The sequence below is a fragment of the Eumetopias jubatus genome, unplaced genomic scaffold, assembly GCF_037043125.1.
Source record: "Eumetopias jubatus isolate StellerSeaLion01/CBP00866 unplaced genomic scaffold, mEumJub1_p1.0 scaffold_4, whole genome shotgun sequence".
In the NCBI taxonomy this organism is placed as follows: Eukaryota; Metazoa; Chordata; class Mammalia; order Carnivora; family Otariidae; genus Eumetopias; species Eumetopias jubatus.
This window is the reverse complement of record NW_028274810.1, coordinates 88,749,808-88,772,433: the sequence shown is the minus strand read 5'-3', so window position 1 is coordinate 88,772,433 and position 22,626 is coordinate 88,749,808. Positions and strand designations below refer to the sequence as shown.

General features: G+C 37.7%; 1 protein-coding gene across 1 annotated transcript in view; it reads left to right on the top strand.

The window, feature by feature from the left end:
• CLIC4 (CLIC family member 4) overlaps window positions 1–22,626 on the top strand; it is a 73,034-nt gene extending 50,408 nt beyond the window's left edge. Inside the window, exons 4-6 of the mRNA XM_028113896.2 lie at window positions 3,960–4,066; window positions 17,509–17,690; window positions 18,442–22,626. Of these exons, the coding sequence (XP_027969697.1) occupies window positions 3,960–4,066; window positions 17,509–17,690; window positions 18,442–18,606 (454 nt within the window). The 3' untranslated portion in view covers window positions 18,607–22,626. The remainder of the gene's footprint in view (window positions 1–3,959; window positions 4,067–17,508; window positions 17,691–18,441) is intronic.

Below are 22,626 nucleotides of genomic sequence, written 5' to 3'. Positions count from 1 at the left end.
CTTTTCTTTTCTTTTCTTTTCTTTTCTTTTCTTTTCTTTTCTTTTCTTTTCTTTCTGAGAGAGTGCATGCCTGTGTGTGCATGCAAGTGGGGGGGGAGGGGCAGAGAGAGAATCTCAAGCAGACTCCCCGCCGAGCACAGAGCCTGAGCCAAAATCAAGAGTCAAACGCTTAACCGACTGAGCCACCCAGGTGCCCCCTGATGAGTTTTTATTTCTGTGCATTGGAACAGCATGTTTAGATTGGGAGTGCCTTCCCCTGACTGGGCTCTGCAGCCCCTGATGTGACATGCTGAGGGACAGGAGAGCCTCTGTCCAGAGGAATAGCAGGAGGAGGTTCTTTCCAGGACTGCCATGGGCATTCCTTTCCCTTTCCTGTGTTCTAGGGCATTCAGGGACCATCCTGGCTCTCTCCCTTTCCCCTCTAGGACAAGGAGGTCTTCGGGTCCTTAACTCCTGCTGCTCCTCCTCGCACCCTGATTGAGAGCCTTCTTGTTTCTAGACTGGATGAAGAGAAAAGGCAGAGGAGTTGCACAAGCTAGCAGACCAGAATCTAGCATTTCTAATAACATGTTTTTGGCATTTGATGATACCGAGAACAGAGTGTTTTTGTGAGAGCACTTCTGATTCAGTCATGACAAAGATAAATACAGGCAACTGCTTGTTCCAGAGTTCAGAATCTAGAGAGCAGTGAAGAGCTTAAAGCAAGGAGCTTTTGCTGGTTTGTGTGACCAGTATACATAGAAAGAAGAAACTTTATTTTCTCCTCTGGGGAAAGTATTTATAAATATATATTTAATTCCCCTTGCTTGAATGGAGGGAGTACTTTGCCCACAAAGAGCTTTGAAACTTGGATTTTTTAACTGAAGCAGACCTGTGTTCGTGGCTCCCTTACTGATGAAAGGATAGAAGGGTAGGGGAAGTTAGTTTTGGAGAAGAGCCCTATAAAGAGTTCGTAAACCTTTTTTTTTTTTTTAAGTGAAATACAATGAAAGTTGAATTTACAAGGGTAACTTAATGGGTTGTGTAATCAGACTTTATTCTTATATTCACATGAGAAAGAAAATGTCTGAGATCTTTCCTAAAAGGATGGAAATATTCTTAGCTAGGCCTTAGCATTAATAGTCTGTGATGTAATACAGAATAAAGGACGGATCGGGAAGTCTGCACGCTTGTGCCCACGACGTTGTTGACACATATCCTTTCATTGATTATTTGCCTGCCTTTTGTCAAATGTTGAAACGAGGCTCTCAGTCTTTGAAAAGTTTTGCTTTATCAGGCTATTTGGGAAAGTGAATAATGATGAATTATTAAAATCCAGTGTTTGGGGAATGCAAAATAAGCTGGCAACTGATTGAGGACCTCTTGGTTTAGAATTTGATTTATCTTTCAGAGAGAACCTGATCTGTAGTAAAACAAAAACAACACTTGATTTGGGGACAGGAAAGCTGTGTTGTAGTTTGGCAATACTTTTAACTAGTCTAGGGATTTTGGGGGCCCAAGTATATAAGCTTTCTGGAATATAATTTCCTTTTAGGCAAAACGAGAGTTTGAGGTGAATGGTCTCTTGTAGTTCTAGTATTGTATGCATTAAATTAATAGTACAAGTTTAATGGTTTGTCTTGGAGAAGAATAGGGCCTGTTTAACCTGCTTTAAAGAACAGTGGTTTGTTTTTTGTTTTGTTTTTAAGAATTGTGATAGCATCTGTTTTCACATGGATAAGGCTATGCCAATTGCAAATCCTTCTTCTTACCTGTTCATTAAAATAGGTCTCTAGTAAATATGCTTCTAATTGCTCATCTAAGTGTACAACCTCTGCACTTAGTATAAGCCTGACATAGGGTAGACCCTTAATAGTTAGAATAAGTGAATATATGTGAACAATGAATGTATAAATGATCTGCAGTTTAATCCTACCTTCAAGCCTTACTTCATTAGAAAAAGTAGGTACAGCTAAATATTGGTCGGGGAAAAGAATAATTTTGGAAACTTGGCTAGAGGAAGACATAGATGTATTGAAGAGGCACTTAATGTTCCTTGTGCTGTTTTTTGTTTGGAATGAGTCAATGAAGTTACTGTATTACAAGCAGTAAAAACATTTAAACTGGAGGCTGGTTGTTTTTATAGTCAAGGGGAATTCAGGGATGTTGAACCTGGAATTAACTCTTTTAGCCCAGGCAGGGGGAAAAAAAGGATAAAGTTTTCTGTAGTTAAGAGGAAAAAAGGGAAAAAAAAAATATATATATACATATAACTATATATTATTAATATAGTATACATAATATATAACCTCATGAAATTCATTTACTATAATTGTTCACCGAAAAATTCATTATGTTAAATATTTTTGTTTAAAAGAGAAATCTTTAAGCTTAAAAATTGGGAGGTATTAAAAGGGAAGATAAATTGAGCATGTATGTATTCAGTAGGTATTTTATAATCTCCTATGTCCAGTTTTTTAGATCTCTCTCTCCTTGAATTCAGAATTGCACGTGTAAAAAAAATATGACTAAAAAAGCTAACAGGACACTACAGCTTGCAACTGAACTAAATTTCTTTCTAAAAATACACCTTCATTTTTAAAGAAGTGACAAGACAGCATCCTAAAATACATGAAGAAATATAAATTACTAGTTTAATGTAAGATTTTTTTTCCCCCAGAGTCTTAACTGCCCCAAGCCCAGTTTCCAGTGAAATTTTACAGGGCCTTTAAGCGGATGAGTCTTCCCTAAAATGGTGCTAATGGACGGAATTCCTGTGGAGCCAACTCCCAGTGGGTGTAGCTCTCTGCTGAAGGGAAGAGGGAGGAGCTGAACCTTCTCACATGTATTTCCCAATTTGAGGAAAAAATAGACACTGAGTATGTGTGTTTGGAATTTAAATATATAAAATACACATTTGTGTGGTTGAAAAAAAAAAAAGCTGTGTGTCATGAATGTCCGTTTTCAAAGCAGATAAACTTTGTGAGAGCACTTGTTAGCAAAATTCCCAACCTCCTATTGTTCCGGTGCTCAGTCCCACCCTTACAATATCTAGTCCATGATGGGTGCCTGGGTGGCTCAGTTGGTTAAGCGACTGCCTTCGGCTCAGGTCATGATCCTGGAGTCCCAGGATCGAGTCCCGCGTTGGGCTCCCTGCTCGGCGGGGAGTCTACTTCTCCCTCTGACCCTCTTCCCTCTCGTGCTCTCTATCTCTCATTCTCTCTCTCTCAAATAAATAAATAAATAAAATCTTTAAAAAAAAAAAATCTAGCCCATGGGGGGTTCTGAAAAATCCCAAGTGTGGGATCGAAGTGAGTGATCTGCTTCCTGCTGTTTTTGTCCTTAAACTACTGCGGATGACCGGGATGCCTGCTTGTCCCTGCCGTCCGGGTTCCGTGGTACTGCCGCACCGGGTGCTTCGGTGCACGGCACATACCAAGGATCTGGTTGGCTTTTCTGTTTCGAGAAAGCTGTATAGTTGAAATGTGGCTAGTGCGATGGTGGAAGTGAATTTTTAACTTTATATAACACCAGTTCATTGATATTCAGATAGCCAGCCACACTTCACTAATGGTTACCATATTGGAAATTCAGATACAGAATATTTTCATCATTACAGAAAGTTCTTTTGGACAGTGCTGCTCCAGATTTCTCTTTCTAAGATGCCCATTGGCTTGGCACATGCCTCTGAACAAGTAGACTGTTTCCCCAGCATCCTAATTTATAAAATGGAGGTGGAGTGCAGATGCCCTTTGGCTGCCAAGAATATTAATATGCGAACAAAAACACTGCAGAGCTTTGTTTCCTAAGGAAAAAAACACATCTTAAAAATATCATAGAAAACAGATGATGGCATTTCTTAGAGTAATAACTGTTAAAAGATGTCTAGTAACTGCTAGCACAATGGTTTGTTGATGGAGAGAACGTATGCTAATGTATCTTTGGAGTATCTATTATCCATTCTCACTTTTCCCCCTTAGGTACTTGAAGCTTTCACCAAAACACCCAGAATCAAATACTGCCGGAATGGACATCTTTGCCAAATTCTCTGCATATATCAAGAATTCAAGGCCAGAGGCTAATGAAGGTAAAAAAACAAAACAACAAAGCAAAAAACCCAAATGATTAGATTACCACTGGAGATAAACAAACCAAAAAACCCCCAAATAAATCCAAAAATCCTGTTATGACAGTGATTTAAAATAAATATTTTGGAGTCCAGACCTTCCCATTAAGTATTAAAAACTGGCTTTCAAAGTTGATTAGAGATTTGATGATAAACCAGGGTAAGTCCTTAAATTGCTATTTTCCTGTTTCAAGCTAATGGGACAATGCCTAGCATATGGTAGTTGTATGACACAGTGTTTACTGAATGAATGGTTTTCATGAAGGGGGAGCTAGACAGAATTAATGGTGCATCAGAAACAATGAATGGTGTGGTTGTGGTGGTTTGGAATAGATTGATACAACTTCATTTAAATTACTACTAAATCTTTTGTTTATTGTTGGGTTCTGGTAGCCTAAAATCAGCCTGGGTGGATTTTTGTGATAATTATCCTTAAAGAGCAATTTCGGGAGTTACTCCAACAGAGCATTTATACTCCCCAGTTTCCTAATTTCTCTGCATCCTAAAATGGGATTTTAGTTTCAAGTCCTGTTTTCATGTGAGAATTGTTTAGGGTAGTGCAGATACAAACTCTTTCTTCTATTTGTTAAAGGACCCCATCTTACTATTTTGTTTACCGAACTTATGTATGGTGAAGGGAAGCCTCTTTGAAAGAGGTCTGTTTAATGAACCTTGTCTCAACTACACCATTCAGTAATTTTTCTTCTCTTTGAGATGTTAAGCATCGTTCTGAGTAAAACTCTCTAGAGAGAACATTAGTGTTTGATTAAAAGTAATTACAGTAACAAGAATGCCAGCTCCTAAAGACACTTTGATGCATCCTGGTTTTGGACAGTTTGGTGGCTTGGGTGCGGTTCTTTTGGGTAGACGTTTATGGCCGCAGATGAACAAGAAAACCAAAGGGAAAAAAATTATCAGTGCTGGTTAAGCAAGAATAAACATCTTTTAAAAAATGGAAACACTTGCCGATTTCCTTATGTGATTGCAGTGGGCAGAGTTCCAAGCTATTCAGGTTAGTATTTTTTTTAATTATTAAATTTTAAAATTGCGGCATTTTATAATCTAGTATTGAATTTCAAGGGTTTCTGGGATAGTATTCGCTGCATGTGATGTTTTTCTGCAGCAGAGGGAAGAAGGAAAAAGCCGTAGTGTCCAAGCCTGGCTTACAGCTCTTCAGTGTGTTCCAGTAGCTGCCTTGGTTTGGGGACAACTTTCCTAAGTAATTGGCTTTTTTCCCTGACTGATGTTTCAGTCTAAGCATTTCATACGCTAAACAAACAGTTACGATGGAGCCCCTTCTATCCGCAGACAGTATCCTTTCTGTCATACCCTGCCTTCCTGCAGGTGACTTCTTTTCACAAAATCATCCTTTTATATCCAGATGCTCTTGCCCATAGTTCCTGAACCCTCTGAGTTGAATTCATAATGTTTTTATTTCTCTGTGTAGTTTTGGAAGCTGGAGGGTGGTTGAATTTCTTTTGACACTTGGTGGGGAGGAGAGAGGAATAAAATATGTTTGCTTAAAAAAAAAAACAACAAACCACAAAGAACAAAACCAAACAATTGCTTTGGGGATGAGATAGAGGGGAGAGAACAGGGGAGGAAGCGACTCATTTAAGTATAACTTTGTATTCTATTTTTTCCTATCAGTTTATTACTGTCTTAAGTAGCCACCTACGCTTACTGTCCTTAGAATGTTATAACCAATAGGGACAAACAATATAATGGATCACACAGTGTATAACTTAGAAGGCTTTATAGTAAATTACCTATTGGTAAATAAAAATTCCAGTTGCCAAGCAACTTTCCCCGTAGGGCCTGTCACTGCCAGGAGACTTTAGAAAACAATATTCCAAATCACTTTGGAGCTTACTGAGTATAGGTAGATTTGTTGAAGTTTAGTGCAATAAAATGCCTTAAATCAGCCTTGGAAATGAGTGTTCCAGCTCCTTCTTCCCCCAAACTTTATTATAAACCGCTTACAAAGAGATGGATTTGTCATTTTACATGGTAAATCAGAGTAGGCAAGGTTTTGATTAGTCTTACCAGCCTATGAAATATTTTACAAAATTCAGTATGTTTGGACAATTTTAAGACATAATTCTAAGTAAGGAATTAGATGCCTAGATGCTGTGGTATTGGGCCAGTGAAAGAGAAGGGTCAGTGCTTAGATGGGGTACAAAATAAACAAATAGGGTTTAAAGAGTAAAATAAAGGGAAATACGGTAGAGAGAGAGAGAGAGAGAGGGAGGGGGGGAGAAAGAAAAAAAACAAAGAATGAATGAATTCTTTTGGTAACATGCCCAAAGCTGATTGGGAGAAGTTTGTGTAATCTTTTGAAGCATTAAAAGAAATTAATAGGTAATTCCTTTTGTAAAAGGGAATGGGTTAGATATGACTTGTCCCAGATCTGCTTTTTTTTTTTCACTTCTGTGATTTCATTAATTTATATAAATTATTAAGCTCCCAAGTATAACTAATAGATAATTTATTAGTGTGTTGGTATTTATAATATTCTTAAGAGCTCAGTGAATTTAGCAGTGATGAAATCTGCCCTTATATGTCCTAAGGCATATTTCATAATGTCCAAGTTCCTATTTTTAAGTGGAGGCAAGGAATCTATAGGTTCTAATTAGTTCCTTTTTATTCAGAATTCCCTCCCTGCCGTTCTCCCTTCCTTTTTTTTCTCTCTCTCTGTGGAGGTGTTTGGAATCAGAGGATGGTTGTTCATCATTGTAGCTATGGAACCTAAATGTGTATTTTGTCATCTTTACATACTCTTTTTTTAAAAAAAAAATTTATTTGTGTGTGAGAGAGACGGCACAGCAGGGGAGCAGAGGGAGGAGCAGACTCCCTGTGGAGCGGGGAGCCTGATGTGGGGCTCGATTCCAGGACCCCGGCATCATGACCTGAGCGAAGGCAGATGCCTCACCGACTGAGCCACCTAGGCACCCCCAGATTTTATTTATTTATTTGAGAGAAAGAAAGAGCACGAGCAGGGGAAGCGGGAGAGGGAGAAGCAGGCTCCTCAGTGAGCAGGGAGCCCGATGTGGGACTCGATCCTGTGAGCCTGGGATCATGACCTGAGCTGAAGGCAGAGGCTTAACCAACTGAGCCACCTGGGTGCCCAGTCATCTTTTAAATACTCCTAACCTCTCCCTATTTTCTATTGGCCTTTAAAAATTGTTTGCGTAAGATTACCCTTTATTGAGATTAGCAGTAGCTTTAAAATACAGTTTTATCCTTGTAAGGGCTCATAATTTTGGTTTTCTTCACTGTGAATTCTTTTCCTACAGCAAATATGGTCATGTTAAATTTAATGCTTTCTGTCTTGCATTTACTCAAATTATACAAGTAATTGAGTAATGTATGCTTGTTGAAAAAGTTAAAATAGTTTAGGAATAAATTTAATAAAATTTCAGTGCCCCTTAACCTCATTTGAGCTCTTCCCCAACAGTTAATATTCATCCCTTTTTTCTATGGAATTTTGCAGACATTGTATATGAGTGTGTATTTATGTGTATATTTACATTCTGCCATCCGTTCTTTTCACATATTATGTGGTAGAAGTCCTTCCATATCAGAATATAGATCTACCTTATTTTTTAGAAATATCACTTAATGTTCCATAATATGGATTTTTATTTAACTGTTTCCCTGTTGATAGTCATCTGGATTGTCTGAAGTTTTTTTATTGTGACAAACAATGCTGCCAGGGAATGTCCTTGTGCTAGATTCCAAATAGGTCAAAAGGTTTTGTTTCTCAAAAGTCTACACCAGTTTATATTCCCACTAATGTGAAAGTATTCATTTCCCCATACTTCTGACCTTGGCATGGGTGTATGAGTGTGTGTGTGTGTGTGTGTGTGTGTGTGTGTGTGTGTGTGTGTGTGAGAGAGAGAGAGAGAGAGAGAGTTTTAAAATTTTGCTGTAGTTTCATAGGCAAAAAAAAGTTGTTTTGATTTTCAGAATTAATTTAAAACTAATCAGATGGACTCTATTACAATTAAGTACTAATTTTTTTGGAGAGCTTTTCAAATACCTTCTTAGAGATACCAGCATTACCACAGCAGGGGTGTTAGGGAATGGTAGTGGTAAGACAAGGGCCTCCTTTCTCATAGCTTGCTACTGCCTTCTAGTGGTTAGTCTTGGCATTTTCTTGATCTTAACCAGATTCCTTTGTGGTGTGTCTTCAAAACTTCATTATGTTTATTGAATGATGCCCTTTAATACCTCTTGGCATCTCTGTCTTTCTTTGTTTTGTTGGCCTTCCTCGTGTTGTTACATAAAAATTGAATGAAACTAATTCACCATTCTTTGCATTACTATACCCGTTATTCTGAGATTCTTAATGAAAAATCATTAACGTTCTAGCGAGGTACAGCAGTTCAGCTCCATTGCAGGTCCAAAATTGTAGAAAGAAAGTAATTTTAATGTTTACCAGATTCTTAATTTTAGCCTTTGTGTTACATCTAGGATTATACGCATCGTATGTTTCAAACCTTGTAAATTTAGAATACTTTATTTTTTCTATTGGATATATTTGAAAACTAATTCAGGAAAAGGATGAATTTAGAGCAGGTTGAAGATCATAAACTTGCCATACCCCTCAAGTGCCATTTGAGACTTTGTTTCAGTGTTTGACTTCAGACAGTATTATCTTTGGTAGAGGCCATGGCTCTGTTCATTGTAATCTGATCAAAGAATAAGTCCTTATTATCTGTCTTATATCTGTGTATTTATTCTGTATTCACTGATTTTTTAAAAAAGATTTTATTTATTTGATAGAGACACAGCGAGAGAGGGAACACAAGCAGGGGGAGTGGGAGAGGGATGGGCTCGATCCCAGGACCCTGGGATCATGACCCGAGCCGAAGGCAGACGCCTAACGACCTAGCCACCCAGGTGCCCTTGTATTCACAGATTTTGATAGGAAGCATATGGAATCTTTAAGTTGGTTCTTTCACAGTCCTGAGATTTACTGTCCCTTCATTCTCGCCACCCCCCACCCCCTTTAAAGTACAACCATGGAAAGTTTTCTGTCCTGCCCTGGACTCCTTACTAACCAAGCTATTTCCCACATTTCATTCTCTTGTCAATTTATAAATTCAACATTTTATGACTATGTGCATGATCAGTACCTTGTATGTAATCAATGAAAGGTTATATCTATTGCTTTTGTATTTTTGACCTTTTATTTTAAATGGCTTGATTCCTTGTCACTCCTTAGTTGCAGTTGAACTCAATTCCTCAGCTTTAGTTTACTGGGCTCCAGTGTCCTCCTGCTTAACTGTTTTCTCTAAGAAATAAACTAGTTTGATCCTGGCTATGGCTAGAGTAACCTTTTATTAATAAAAGAGGTAGTTCTTTGATCTTGATCTTGTCATCTGTCACTTGACAGACATATATTCCAATTTGTTTGATATTTACCTAAGTAAAAAATTTTACCAATTTTTCTTTACATTTTAAAATGGCTCTTATGTTCTATAGCAATATGTAGTTCCTACCTCCTTTTCAGCTTCCCACAAAGATGTAACAGTCAGATACAAATATCTCCATTCATCTGACTTTAAAAGTGTCTATTCTGCATGTTCACCTGGTTTCCTTTTGAACCTTCTCCACACATTTAAGAAACTCCAAACTTTTATATTTAATTATTGGCCTTTCTCAGTCTGTGGCAGATGTTGATCAGATGTTTAATTTGTGCTTGGGTAGAATGCCACGAATTTTAGGGGATATACAGAGGAAGCACAAGACAGACTTTACCTTCAAAGAAAATAGAGTGCAGCTGGGGAAGCAAGAATAATGCATTGACTTAATAACAAGAATTAGAAGGAAGAGGTTCATGACTTAGTAGACTTTTAGTTTAATATAAACCAGCCCTGAGTTTAAAAATTTAACAGCTCTAAAAATCTAACAGTGCTAATATTAAGATACTGAACATAACTAATACTTCTTCTTTTTTTTTTTTTTTAAGAGACAGTACGAGCGGGAGGGGTGGGGAGGGGCAAAGGGAGAGAGAGAATCTCAAGCAGGCGCCACACCCAGCATGGAGCCCAACAAAGGGCTCCATCTCACAACCCTGAGATCATGACCTGAGCTGAAATCAAGTGTTGGACACTTAACCGACTGAGCCACCCAGGCACTCCACTAATACATATTTTTAAAACATGGTAAAAACTACAAGGTACTCTGTTATCAGATACTGACTTTAACTTTATTATAGATATTCAAAGGTAGAAGAACAACGTGGGAAATTTCAGCTAAGAACTGGACATTATAAAAAACCAAATGGAAGTTCTAGAATTTAAAAATACAATCTCTGAAATTATGAATTCAGTGTATGAATCGAACAGATTAGACAATGACAACTGGAAGATAGGTCAGAAGGAAATAACTAATGGAAGCACAGAGACAAAAGGAAAAATAAAAACAGAGGAAAGAGTGTGAGACTTGTGGAACACAATGAAACGAGGTTGATGTATGTGTAACTGGAGTCCCAGGGGGAGAGGGGAAGCTGGAGCCAAAGGTATAGTTAGAGGTAATGGCCAAGAATTTTCCAAAACCAATGAAAGATAACAAGCCATGGAGTCAAACATTACACAAGCCAAGCAGAATAAATATAAAGAGAACCACACCTGTGTGTACCATAGGCACCTGCTGAGAACCAGACAATCTTACAGGTGGCAGAGAGAAAGCTCTTCAAGGTAAAAGCAGCGGGAGTGAGCTCTGATTCTCAATAGAAGCAGTAGAATCCAGAAGACAATCTTAAGAACTCTTCAGAGACCTAAAAGTGAATTAAAATTCTCTAAGTAGTGAAATACTCTCCAAGAGCAAAAGCAAGCACATCCAAATAATGTTTTGTTTTTGCCTCAAGATAGGACATTTATATTTATTGCCCTGGATTCATATACTTGCTAAACCGGTCAGCTTTTTCTCATTGCCTTTTCCGTGAACCTCTAAAATTTACCGTTCAGTTTACAATTCCAAGTGCTCAAAACACACCCACGTTCTCTAAGATGTCAGTCAGGTCTCTTTTCTTTGATGTTCAGAATAAGGCAGATTCTCCTTCATTTCTGTATCTTTAAAGTAGGATATTATCTGCTCTTCCCATGTCCCATGGCTGCTCTGAGAATTAATTCTACTATTATATATTCCCCAAGTGTTTCAGCTGAAAAAATACTATAAGAATGTAATAAGACATTAATTTTTTATTTATGAATTTTAATAAGTGATGGTGAAATAGACATTTTAAAAAAATGAGTTCTTATCTCCGTAGACTCCCAGTAAAAGAAATACTTAATTTTTCAGGCAGAAGGAAAATGATTTCAGATGAACACCAAGAGACGCAAGAAGAAAGGAAAGCAAAAAGTAGTATAAATATAAATATAGTATAAAAAAAGTATAAATGAATACTGTTTGTATATAACAGTAATGCCTTGTGGAATTTAAAATCTATGTCAGAGGGGCGCCTGGGTGGCTCAGTTGGTTAAGCGACTGCCTTCGGCTCAGGTCATGATCCTGGAGTCCCGGAATCAAGTCCCGCATCGGGCACCCTGCTCAGCAGGGAGTCTGCTTCTCCCTCTGACCCTCTCATGCTCTCTCTCTCTATCTCATTCTCTCTCTCTCAAATAAATAAATAAAATCTTTAAAAAAAATTAAATTTGTCAGATGAATATACATGACAATAGCAGCCTTCAGGACAGGAGGGAGGTAGTGAAGGCAGAGTGTTCTGAGGCCCTTGCATTATCCTGGAAGTGGTGAGCAGGAACAAAGACTAGTAAAAGACTGTGCAACACACTAATAGAGGGAGAGATGAATAATGGATTTTAAAAACTTACTCCAAAAGAAGCAAGAAAGAAGAGAACATGGAAGAACACAGAACAAGTAGAAATCAAAATGTATGATGACAGATTCAAACCAAAGTTTGTAGTAATTACATTCAGTGTAAATGACTTAACTACTCCAAATTGAAGACCTCATTTGCCAGCTGGCTCAACAATATGTTGCTTTTATGTACAAGAATGAATACACACATATACGTGAAACACACACATGTGTTCAGGAAAGGTGAAAGGAAAGTAGTGCAAATACTAACCAAAAGAAGGGGGCAAAGCTGGACCAATGCTGGACAAAGGAGACTTTAAGGAAAGGGGCACTAACTAGAGATAATGAAGCATGTTTCTAACTGATTTAAAAGGTTAATCTACCTGAAAGAATGATTCTAAATTTGTATTACTAAATACCTAGCCTGGAAATATGTAAGTCAGATTCACAGAACTAAAAGAGAAATAAACGAATCCACAGTCTTGGTGGGAGATTTTAACTCACTCTCTTAGTAACTGTTAGAATCACCCAAAAACTAACAGAGAGTCTAGCAGAATTGAACAACACAGTGAACATGTGTAGTCTCGCTGATATGTACATAGAACACTGTCCCCAACTACTGCAGAATAATACATTTGGTTTTCACATGCTCGTAGAACACTTCATCAAAATTGACCGTAAATATACAAATCTGATTTTCCAAAAAATCAAATTGAAATCATACAGAATATTTTTTTCTGACTGTAAAGAAAAGAAGCTAGAGATCAGTGACAAAAATCGCAGCTAGAAAATTTCTACATCTTTGAAAACTTAGCAGTAGGGCGCCTGGGTGGCTCAGTTGGTTAAGTGACTGCCTTTGGCTCAGGTCATGATCCTGGAGTCCTGGGATCGAGTTCCGCATCGGGCTCCCTGCTCAGCAGGGAGTCTCCTTCTCCCTCTGACCCTCATGCTCTCTCTCTATATATCTCATTCTCTCTTTCAAATAAATAAATAAAATCTTTAAAAAAAAAAAACTTAGCAGTACATTTCTAGTAATCTGTGGGCTGAAGAAAAATAAAATTAAGAAAGCAGGTCTAAATTTATGTGATATGGCTAACAATGTGCTTAGAGGGAAACTTATACCTCTAAGTGCTTATGTTAGAAAAAAAGATTGGAGGGGCGCCTGGGTGGCTCAGTCATTAAGCGTCTGCCTTTGGCTCAGGTCATGATCCCAGGGTCCTGGGATCGAGCCCTGCATCGGGCTCCCTGCTCAGCGGAAAGCCTGCTCCTTCCCTCTCCCACTCCCCGCTGCTTATGTTCCCTCTCTCGCTGTGTCTCTCTCTGTCAAATAAATAAATAAAATCTTTAAAAAAAAAAAAAAAAGATTGGAAATCTGACGGTCTCCACCTCGAGGGTTTAGGTAGAAAAAGATAAGCAAATTAAACCCAAGAAAGTAGAAGAAAGGAAATACTAACGAGCAGATTTCCTTGAAATAGGAAACAAACATGACAGAGGGTCAGTGAGGCTAAAAGTTAGTCTAATAAATAAAATTGATAAATCCTTGATAAGAATCCAGAAAAGTGAGAAAGGCAACAATAACCAATATTAGGAATAAAAGGAGATTGTTACAGATCTTACGTTGAGGTGATTTTTAGAGGATATTATAAAAATTTTTATGCTTACAAATTTGAAAACACTGTCGGTGAAATTTACAGAAAGTCTATATAGTGTAACAGAATTACTATAGGAGGGCATAAAATGTGAATAGTCTTATATCTGTAATTAAAAACCATTTCATAAAAAGAAATTCCAGATCCAGATAGCTGCACGAATGCACTCTTCTAAGCATTTGGGGAAGAAGTAACACCGGTGTTGCACATAGTCTTGCAGGGAACAGAAGACAGGAAGATACTTTCCCGCTTGCTTTTTGAGGTCAACCTTGACACTCAGACCACACAAGAACATCAAAAGATTCTCCTAAACATAGATGCAAAAGTCTAAATAAAATATATCTAATCCAGCAGTATGAGAAAAGATAATACACACAACCAAGTGGGGTTTAAGTCAGGAACAGAAGATTGTTTAAACATTAAAATATCTGTATAAATTAATAGCATAAAGGAGAAAAATAACTTCAATAGAAGCAGAAAAGTACTTGATAAAATTTGATACTTATGGTAAAATGATATATATATATATATATATTTTTTTTTTTTGTCTTAAACTAGATATAGCAGGGAACTGCCTTAGTTTGGCAGAAAGAATCTACCAAAAAAGCTATAGCAAATATCAAATGTAATAGGGAACTAGTGAAATTTCAATTTCCTTTGAGACTGGGACTAGGAAGTGGTGCTCCCTATCACCACTTCTATTCAGCATTGTAGTGAAGGTCTTGGCCAGTACAATAGGGCAAGAAAAAGAAATAAAAGGTATGAGAATTGTAAAGGAAGGAACAAATTTGTCATTATTCTTTTTTTTTTTTTAAAGATTTTATTTATTTGACAGAGAGATAGAGAGCACAAGTAGGCAGAGGGAGAGGGAGAAGCAGGCTCTCTCTGCTGAGCAGGGAGGCGGATGTGGGGCTCGATCCCAGGATCCCCAGGATCATGACCTGAGCCGAAGCAGCTGCTTAACCGACTGAGCCACCCAGGCGCCCCAAATTTGTCATTATTCTTAAGCAATATAATTGTGTATATAGAAAATCCAAAGGAATCTACAGATAAACTGTAAGAATAAAAAAATGAAAGAGCAAGGTTACTGGATATGAGGCCATTATAAGAATCAGTTGTGTTTTTACATGCTAGCAACAAACAATAGAAATCATGCAAAAATACACCATCAAAATGTCAGATATTAAAAAAAAGTCAGATATTTAGGAATAAATCCAATAAAAGATGGTCAAAGCCTCTACACAGGAAACATAAGATACTGAAAGAGATGTTTTAAAGATTTAAATAAATGGTATTGATAGATTGGAAGCTTCAGTATTGTAAAGATGCCAGTTCTCAAGTTGGGGTTCTGTTGAATCTGTAAATTACTGAAAAGCCCAGCTGGTTTTCTGTGCATGCGCGCGTGTGTGTAAATTGACATGCTAATTCTAAAGTTTATTAGGGAAATGGAAGGAACCAAGAATAGCCAAGATAATCTTGAAGAGAGACTTATATTACCTGATATCCAGACTTACAAAGGGATAGTAGTTAAAACAGTGTGGTATTAATACTAGGATAGACAGAACAATGGAACAGAATATGGAGTCAAGAAAATACCCCTATCTCATACCTACACAAAAACCATTTCTAAGTGGATTGTAGATATAAATGTGAATGGTAAATAATACGCCTCTCTAGAAGATCCTAGAAGATACTATCCTAGAAGATAGTGGAGGATATCCTCATAATTTAGGGGTAGGTAAGGTTTCTTAATCTGGATGAAGCACTGGAAGTTTGGAAGAAACAAGATTAATTGGACGTTAGGTTTAGTAACTTCTGTTCATAAAAAGTCACCATTAAGGGAGTGGAAAGGATGGAGGTGTACGTGATACATATAAACACAAAGGTTTGCATCTGTAATTTATAGAGAACTCCTACAAATAAGACAGGCTGTACAATGAAAAATGAACAAACGGCACTTTACAAAAAGAGGATATCCAAATAGTCGGTAAATATGAAAAGCTGTTAAACCTAATTTGTCATCCCCCCAAATGGCTAAAACCGGAGAGACTGACGGCACTGAGTGGTGTTGAAGACGTGAAGTCACTGGGATGTCTCTGCACTGCTCTTTGTTGTGTTGGACTTGGCAAGTTGATTGCAGTTTCTACTAAACCTGAACACAGGTATACCCCGTAACCCACAACTCCATTTTTGAGTGGAATATGAACAAATGTGCACCAAAGAGATATGGCCGAGAATGTTTGTTCCACGATTAGTCATGAGCCTCAAACCGGAAACAACACAGACCTCATTAACAGGATGGATGAATATTTCTTACACATATAGTGGAATGCTATATAACAACGAAAATGGCTGATCTGCCATGCACAACACCACGGATGATGTTCCTTAGGGCGCTACCCTGGGCCCCCCCGCCTGTCCTTCGCCTCTGTGGCTTTGGTGTTCATTTATGTTCTCAGGATTCCCAGCCATACTGCTCCAGCCCAAAGGCAGCACGCACTGAACTCTTGTCCGCCCCCTGAACTTGCTTCTCTAGGCAGGTCAGTGTTTCAGCAAATGATACCAGCGTTTACCCTGGGAATCATTTGTTGGCTGTTTCTCTGTACTATGCCGACTCCCCAAAATGTAAACTCCAACTGCTTTGTTCAAGAGTGAATTTAACGATGCTTAGAATAAGAGTTGGCATGTAGTAGGGGCTCACGTCTGTATTTTGTTGAAAACATCTACCCTCTTTCCATATTCAGTTTTGCTTCCAAGCTTTGTTGGTTTTTATCGCCTAAGTACCTCCAAAATCCACTTATTCCTTTTTATACCCACAGCCCCTTATCTAGCCCCTTATCTGCCGTCTGTTGTCTGCACTGCAGGGGAGGGGGGCGGCCAAGGGATGAGTGGGTGGGAGCAATTTGGAAGAAGAGGTTTTGGGTTAGGACATAACTTACGTTGCTGGTGAAATATCTAATATCTGGTGAAATATCTAATATGCAGCATATAAAACTTTTGTCTTTTTCTCTAATGGCACCAAATTTATTCAAACTTATAACTGTATTGGTTGTCACCTCATGATATGTAGCTTTCTTTTATGGCCAAGCACTGTGGTCACCAGTGTGAGCTTGTGCATTCGGGGGGTGGGGGGTGAAGGCGGCCTGGGAAGGTAAAGGATAAGGGATAGCAGAAGACGGGTCTGCTGGTACTCCGTATCGAACAACATTCCCACCCCCTCTGCTAAAGGTCACTAACCTTGACTTTCCAGATATACAGGGATGGCTCTGTCCCACTCGTCTCTGAATTGGAACAGTCATAACATCTTAATCTATTGGGGTGAAGAGCCCCCTGATTCACTTTTATAAATTGAACTCTCTAATCTGACGTCTGTGTTTTCCGTGTTTTATAAAATAGTGCTATTCTTGACTTCTAGTGTATTACAAGATAGTGCAAAAACTTCAGGCTTTCTGCTTGGATTGTCTGTATCAGAGTATCTTAACGTGTTTCTTGGTGATAAATCCAAATATTCCCGGGGAAACAGGCATTAAAATTCAGGGCAAGAATCTCTGTCTTGGCAAGATTTTCTTCCCTAGACTTGAATTAATAGGTTTGCCTTTTCTCACTAATTTTTCTAGTTTAAACATCCACTGTATTGGGCCATAGTGTGTTTGTAAGTGGGACTTTTAGTTATTGAGTTTTTACAGATTCCAGTTTCTGAAACGGTCATGCTCATTTCTGTACTTACCTGAACAAATGTACCTATTTGTCTCATCCCTTGCCCCATGTAAATAAGCTTCAGGAGAGCAGGAACCTTGTCTGTCCTGTTCTACAGTGCTTCGTGTCAGAGTAAGCAGTTGATAAAATAGTTATTGACCGAAAGAGTAATGCTTCTACTTCGGGGCTTTGGTGGTTTTCCTTCTTACAGTATCCCCATCTTTCTTTCAGCATTGGAGAGGGGTCTCTTGAAAACCCTACAGAAACTGGATGAATATCTGAATTCTCCCCTCCCTGATGAAATTGATGAGAACAGTATGGAGGACATTAAGTTTTCTACACGTAAATTTCTGGATGGCAATGAAATGACATTAGCTGATTGCAACCTGCTTCCCAAACTGCACATTGTCAAGGTAGGCCTGCAGGATGTGGTGTGACATCACCATTAGACCGGGTATTCTCTGTGTACTAAGATAGCACTTTCTTTGTCTATAAAAATTTTTTTTTTTTTAATCTGGTATATGACTAGGAACCCCGAACAGTATAACTTAAAGCTATTTAGGCAACAGGTGGAATACCCTCGAGTTAACAAAATGGAAAATTATGTCTTAAAATTGAGGCATATGAGAAAGAAGAATTTTTTCTTTTTTTTTTTTTTTTTTGGTGACTGTATAAAAATTCAAAAATGTAGCAGGTAACTTTGAATTGGAGTTTGCTACATTGACTTACGTTGTCAGATTCTGCTGTGTGATCACCTGGTTATTTCTATACAAGGCAAAGAAATATTTACTGAGCATTTATTGTGTAAGACACTGTGCTAAATAGAATAGTAGTAAACACTAGTTGTGATAAAGATCAAGACCAAGGGAAACAGAGATGTAAAATCATGTGTGTGCCTTAAAGTATTTCCCCGGGGATTACACCTGGCTGTCTCTCTGGGTCACCAGGGCAGGTGTTTGTGGTCCCTGTCAAATTACTGAAGTTCAGATGTACTTTGCAGTCCTTGTCATTATTTAAAACTCTAGTTAGAATGAAGGTGGCTTCTTCTCAAATAGAAGCAGTTCTCAGAGATTCACAGAATTAGTTTGCCCTAAAATCAGAGATTAAGTCTGGTTTACAAGTCATGGAAAATAAATGTTAACTTTTGATCTCTTTGTATTTCAGGTGGTGGCCAAAAAATACCGCAACTTTGATATTCCAAAAGGAATGACTGGCATCTGGAGATACTTAACTAATGCACACAGTAGGGATGAGTTTACCAATACCTGTCCCAGTGATAAGGAGGTTGAAATAGCCTATAGTGATGTAGCCAAAAGACTTACCAAGTAAAATATCCCTTCTGAGGGAGATGTCTTTGCATCTTCCCCTAAGAATATGCTTTTCCTAACAGACTGCTCCTGTTCCTATAAAGTAGAAATTTTATTTTGCATGAACGTGCAGTTATTCAAGATTAGGATGAAGGACAGACAAGGTGTAGCAGCTATCTTTACATATACACTCCGAAGCAGTATTATGTTAGAGTGCTTTATCCTTTCTCCCTCCCCTGCCCCATACCCTCTTCTCCTCTAATCCGAGACACTCCGCCACACCCTTCACTCTAGAGGCAGATTGCCGCCGCCCCTCCGGAGCCCTCCCCGTTGTGTCTGTTCCCTGTGGACTGAGGGCAGAACTTCGGAGGGCCAATGTGTAACTGTCAGAATAGTACCCACGACTTCATCAGTCAGCCCCAAACTGGTGCACAATGCATGGTACAAGGCATATTTATGTATTTGGGGAATTGTATGATATTTAGTAAGAGTATATGAAAGGATTGCTACTGTATCAGAATACTCTGTCTCAACTCAGTCTGTCCTGGCTGTGTCACCACCAGTGAAGAGAGCCTTCCACAGAAAGTCACTACAGATTTTGCTGTTTTACTTTGTACATGGATTTTTACTTTTGCCTAAAAGCATTTATCCTTCATACCAGTTATAACATCTGACACTATGTAGGAGCTACAAGTTCAGAGAGAGGGATGATATTCTCGAGATCTTCCTCAAAGCATTTTATCTATCTGAGAAAAACCTATGGGCACCTGCTACTCTGTCTGAATGTGTTGCTTTTTGTGTGTATTTTGCCCAGTGCCATTCATTCGGAACCTTATTGCTTTCCTCCTTTATTTTAAGAAGCTCCTTTTTAGGTAAGCGTAGACCTTGCTGCGTCTGTAGATCTTTTGAGTAACACTACATAAACTGATTAGTTGATTTAACGATAGCAGTATGACTTGTAATGTAAAAATTAACAGGTAATAACCTAAGGAATGTAGGGTGGGTTTGTCAAAATGTCAAGGAGAATTTTGTTTCTGAAGCATATTTAATTAATATGGATAATCTAAAGAATGCCTTTTCCATCATATATTAAAAACAAGATAAAACAGCCATCACCAGCTTTCCCATTCAACCCCCGTTGACTCTTAAACTTTGGGTAGAGCATGGTTCACTCCTTTGGAACTAAATTATAGTTGTTATGGTGAGTACGTATTTACTGCAGTTTTGCCTAATCTCAATCATTGTACTTCCTTCAATTAAATTTTTCTAAAGCCACGTTGAGGAATAGCACTCTGCATGTTTGTTTTTTTTAAAAATTGAAGTCCTAAACCAGGAATGATTTGTGCTCTAACAAGGGAGGATGAACTTGGTAAAAATAAAAGTTGGCTACGTATTTATTCATTTTAAAAAAAATGGACTAAGTACTACTGCTCCAAAGACCATAGTTGTAACTATCATACAGTTTTGGTAATTTTTTATATGTAACTTGTTTAAGAAGTGCTATTTCTCCTAGGCTGTTTTTGGAAATTTATGTTATTGCTTTAAAATGGCAATGTTTTCCCCCGTTTGGTGTGTTAACATTTAGTAATCACTGGCATTAGGGAAGCAGCCTGATTTTTATAAGCGTATACTGCATTTTTTAACCTATCAGTCAGTAATTAGCTTGGTATAGAAAGATAAGCTCCATATTGCATCCATTTGGCTCAGGGAGGTTTCTTTGCCTTGCCTTTCTTAGAAGTCCTTATTGCAGATCAAAAGTTTGGGCACCCACCTTTAATTAAATATTGGATGATGACTTACCTGGTTGCAAGAAAAGCACTCAGGTTATCGCTGGGAAGTTCTATAGCAGTAGCTTTGGTGGGAGAAAATGTCACGTGTGCTCCAGGACACAGGCAGCCATCACCACTTCTCACCTCCTTTTAAAATAGTAGTAACTTGGCATTCAGGTGATACTGAACCTCGCCTCCTGGCTCTCAAAATATGAAAAAGATTCAAGAGAAGGGTCTGTTCTTTCCAGTGAGCAGGGGACTAAGTGGTGCAGAATAGAGGGGCTAATGAGGACGGAGGTACATTTCTCAAAATAGAGGGATGAAAACCACATTCTGAAATTCAATCGTGAACTACTTTCACTTTGGATATTTATTCTCTTCATTGTCTTTTTAAAATTTATCCCATGATTGTACTTGGCTGTTTGTCTAGATGTCCAAGGAAGGCAGGTCTGTCTGTTACAATTTTGATGTAGAAAGACAGATCTTATTATTACTTTATCAGGGAAGATAGATGAAATTGAGGTTGGCAAATGGACAAAAGCTAGGAAAAAGGATGATCCCAGAACATGATTTTTTTCCTCCCATTTATACTTGTGGAAAGATCATAGCTTAAAATCTTGGGAGATTTTAGGGCATAGAAGTTTTCATGGTAGTTCGTGTGGTTTATGAACTGACATAATGCAGATCATCTGATACTATTTCTATAACTACTAAATCATCCCCCTTTATGTAAACCCCTTCTGCCCACCGCACCGAGATTAGAGTCTGAATGGAAACTCTCACTGTTTTCCAGGGAATTCTGAGAAATTTTTGTGTTGAACAGTTGGAAAGCTCTTTACTATTTCAGTTGATATAACTTTTTTTTTTTTAAATGTAGGTGCAGATTTTCTGTACCCCTCTGCTATCTTTTATTAAGAGCATTGACTTTTGTGATGAAAATCATACTAGGTTTGATTTCTTGATAACTCGGCTTACACAATAGTTTTAAACTCTTGAGCGATCTGTGTACAATTTAGAGATTTCTGACATTTATTCTTCACTAAGTTGATCAGCTCTAGAATTTAGGCATTTTAACATCGGTTGAGTTTTGGATCTTTCCAGAGTTATGTAGATAGCTTTTGTTTCTGTACATTTAGAATATCCATTTAAGAAATATCTACAAGGTAAAAAATGAGAAGAAATAGCAATGTATTTTTTCATAAACATTTTGATACACATTTCATCGATTAACCATTTTCTTACACTGGTTATAATCAGTATTTGATTCAGAGAGGGAAGCATTCATTATTGATATACTAAATGGGCTTTTTTTTTTTATTCCATCTTTTACAAATGATCAAGATCAGGGCTGTCGAAATTATATTTTTATCATGGAAAAAATTTCAACTCCCTAAGTCTTAATGTTGAACAGAATTGGAGTATTTTCTTTAGAATTGCTTGAAAAGGCAAATGAAAGCTTATTATAGAATGCTTGTATTTTCTTTTCTCTCTCTAGAACCAGTATATTGCTGGCAGCTATTGTATTAAAAAAATAAAGTATATTTTCACTATCATAAAAGGTTCTTTTTTCCCCCATCATGAAAATAAATAACAACCTGGGGTAAAAGAGTTTTACTTGAGACTACATTTTTCCATGAGTGGGTGACTCAACACATTTAATAGATTAAAGGGGAAAAAATCATATGGTCATCTCAGTAGGTGCATAAAATAATTTGATAAAAACTTTCATGATTCTCATTCTTAGCAAAGTAGGGCCAAAGGCAAAAATTTTTTAACCTGAAAAGCCATCTGCCAAGAACTTAGAGCAAATTTCATATGTAAATATGAAACAAAAGCCCTTCCATTAAAGCCAGGAATAAGACTGGATTGCCTTCTGTCACAGCTATTATTTAGCTACTTTTTACAGCTACTTTATTAGAAGCGTCCTAGTCAATGCAGTAAAATCCTTAGAAAGAATAGGGAATGGAAAAGAAGTGACCAAATGGTTGCTCTTTGCAGATGATGCATATACATAAAGGAAATCCAAAATAACCTATCAGAAATAATAAAAAAATTCAGCCAGATTACTAGGTAAAATATTGAGAAAATATAAATTATACTAATATTAACCATATTAAAATTAATAAGCTAGTAACATTGGATGACATTTCTTCTGGACAAAACCTGGGTGACTGAGGGAAATGAGTGGGAAATTGTCAATTTATACTTTTTGAGCTTTGAGAAATTTGTAACATATTACCTATTCTAAAAAATAAAATGCTTTAAAGGATAAA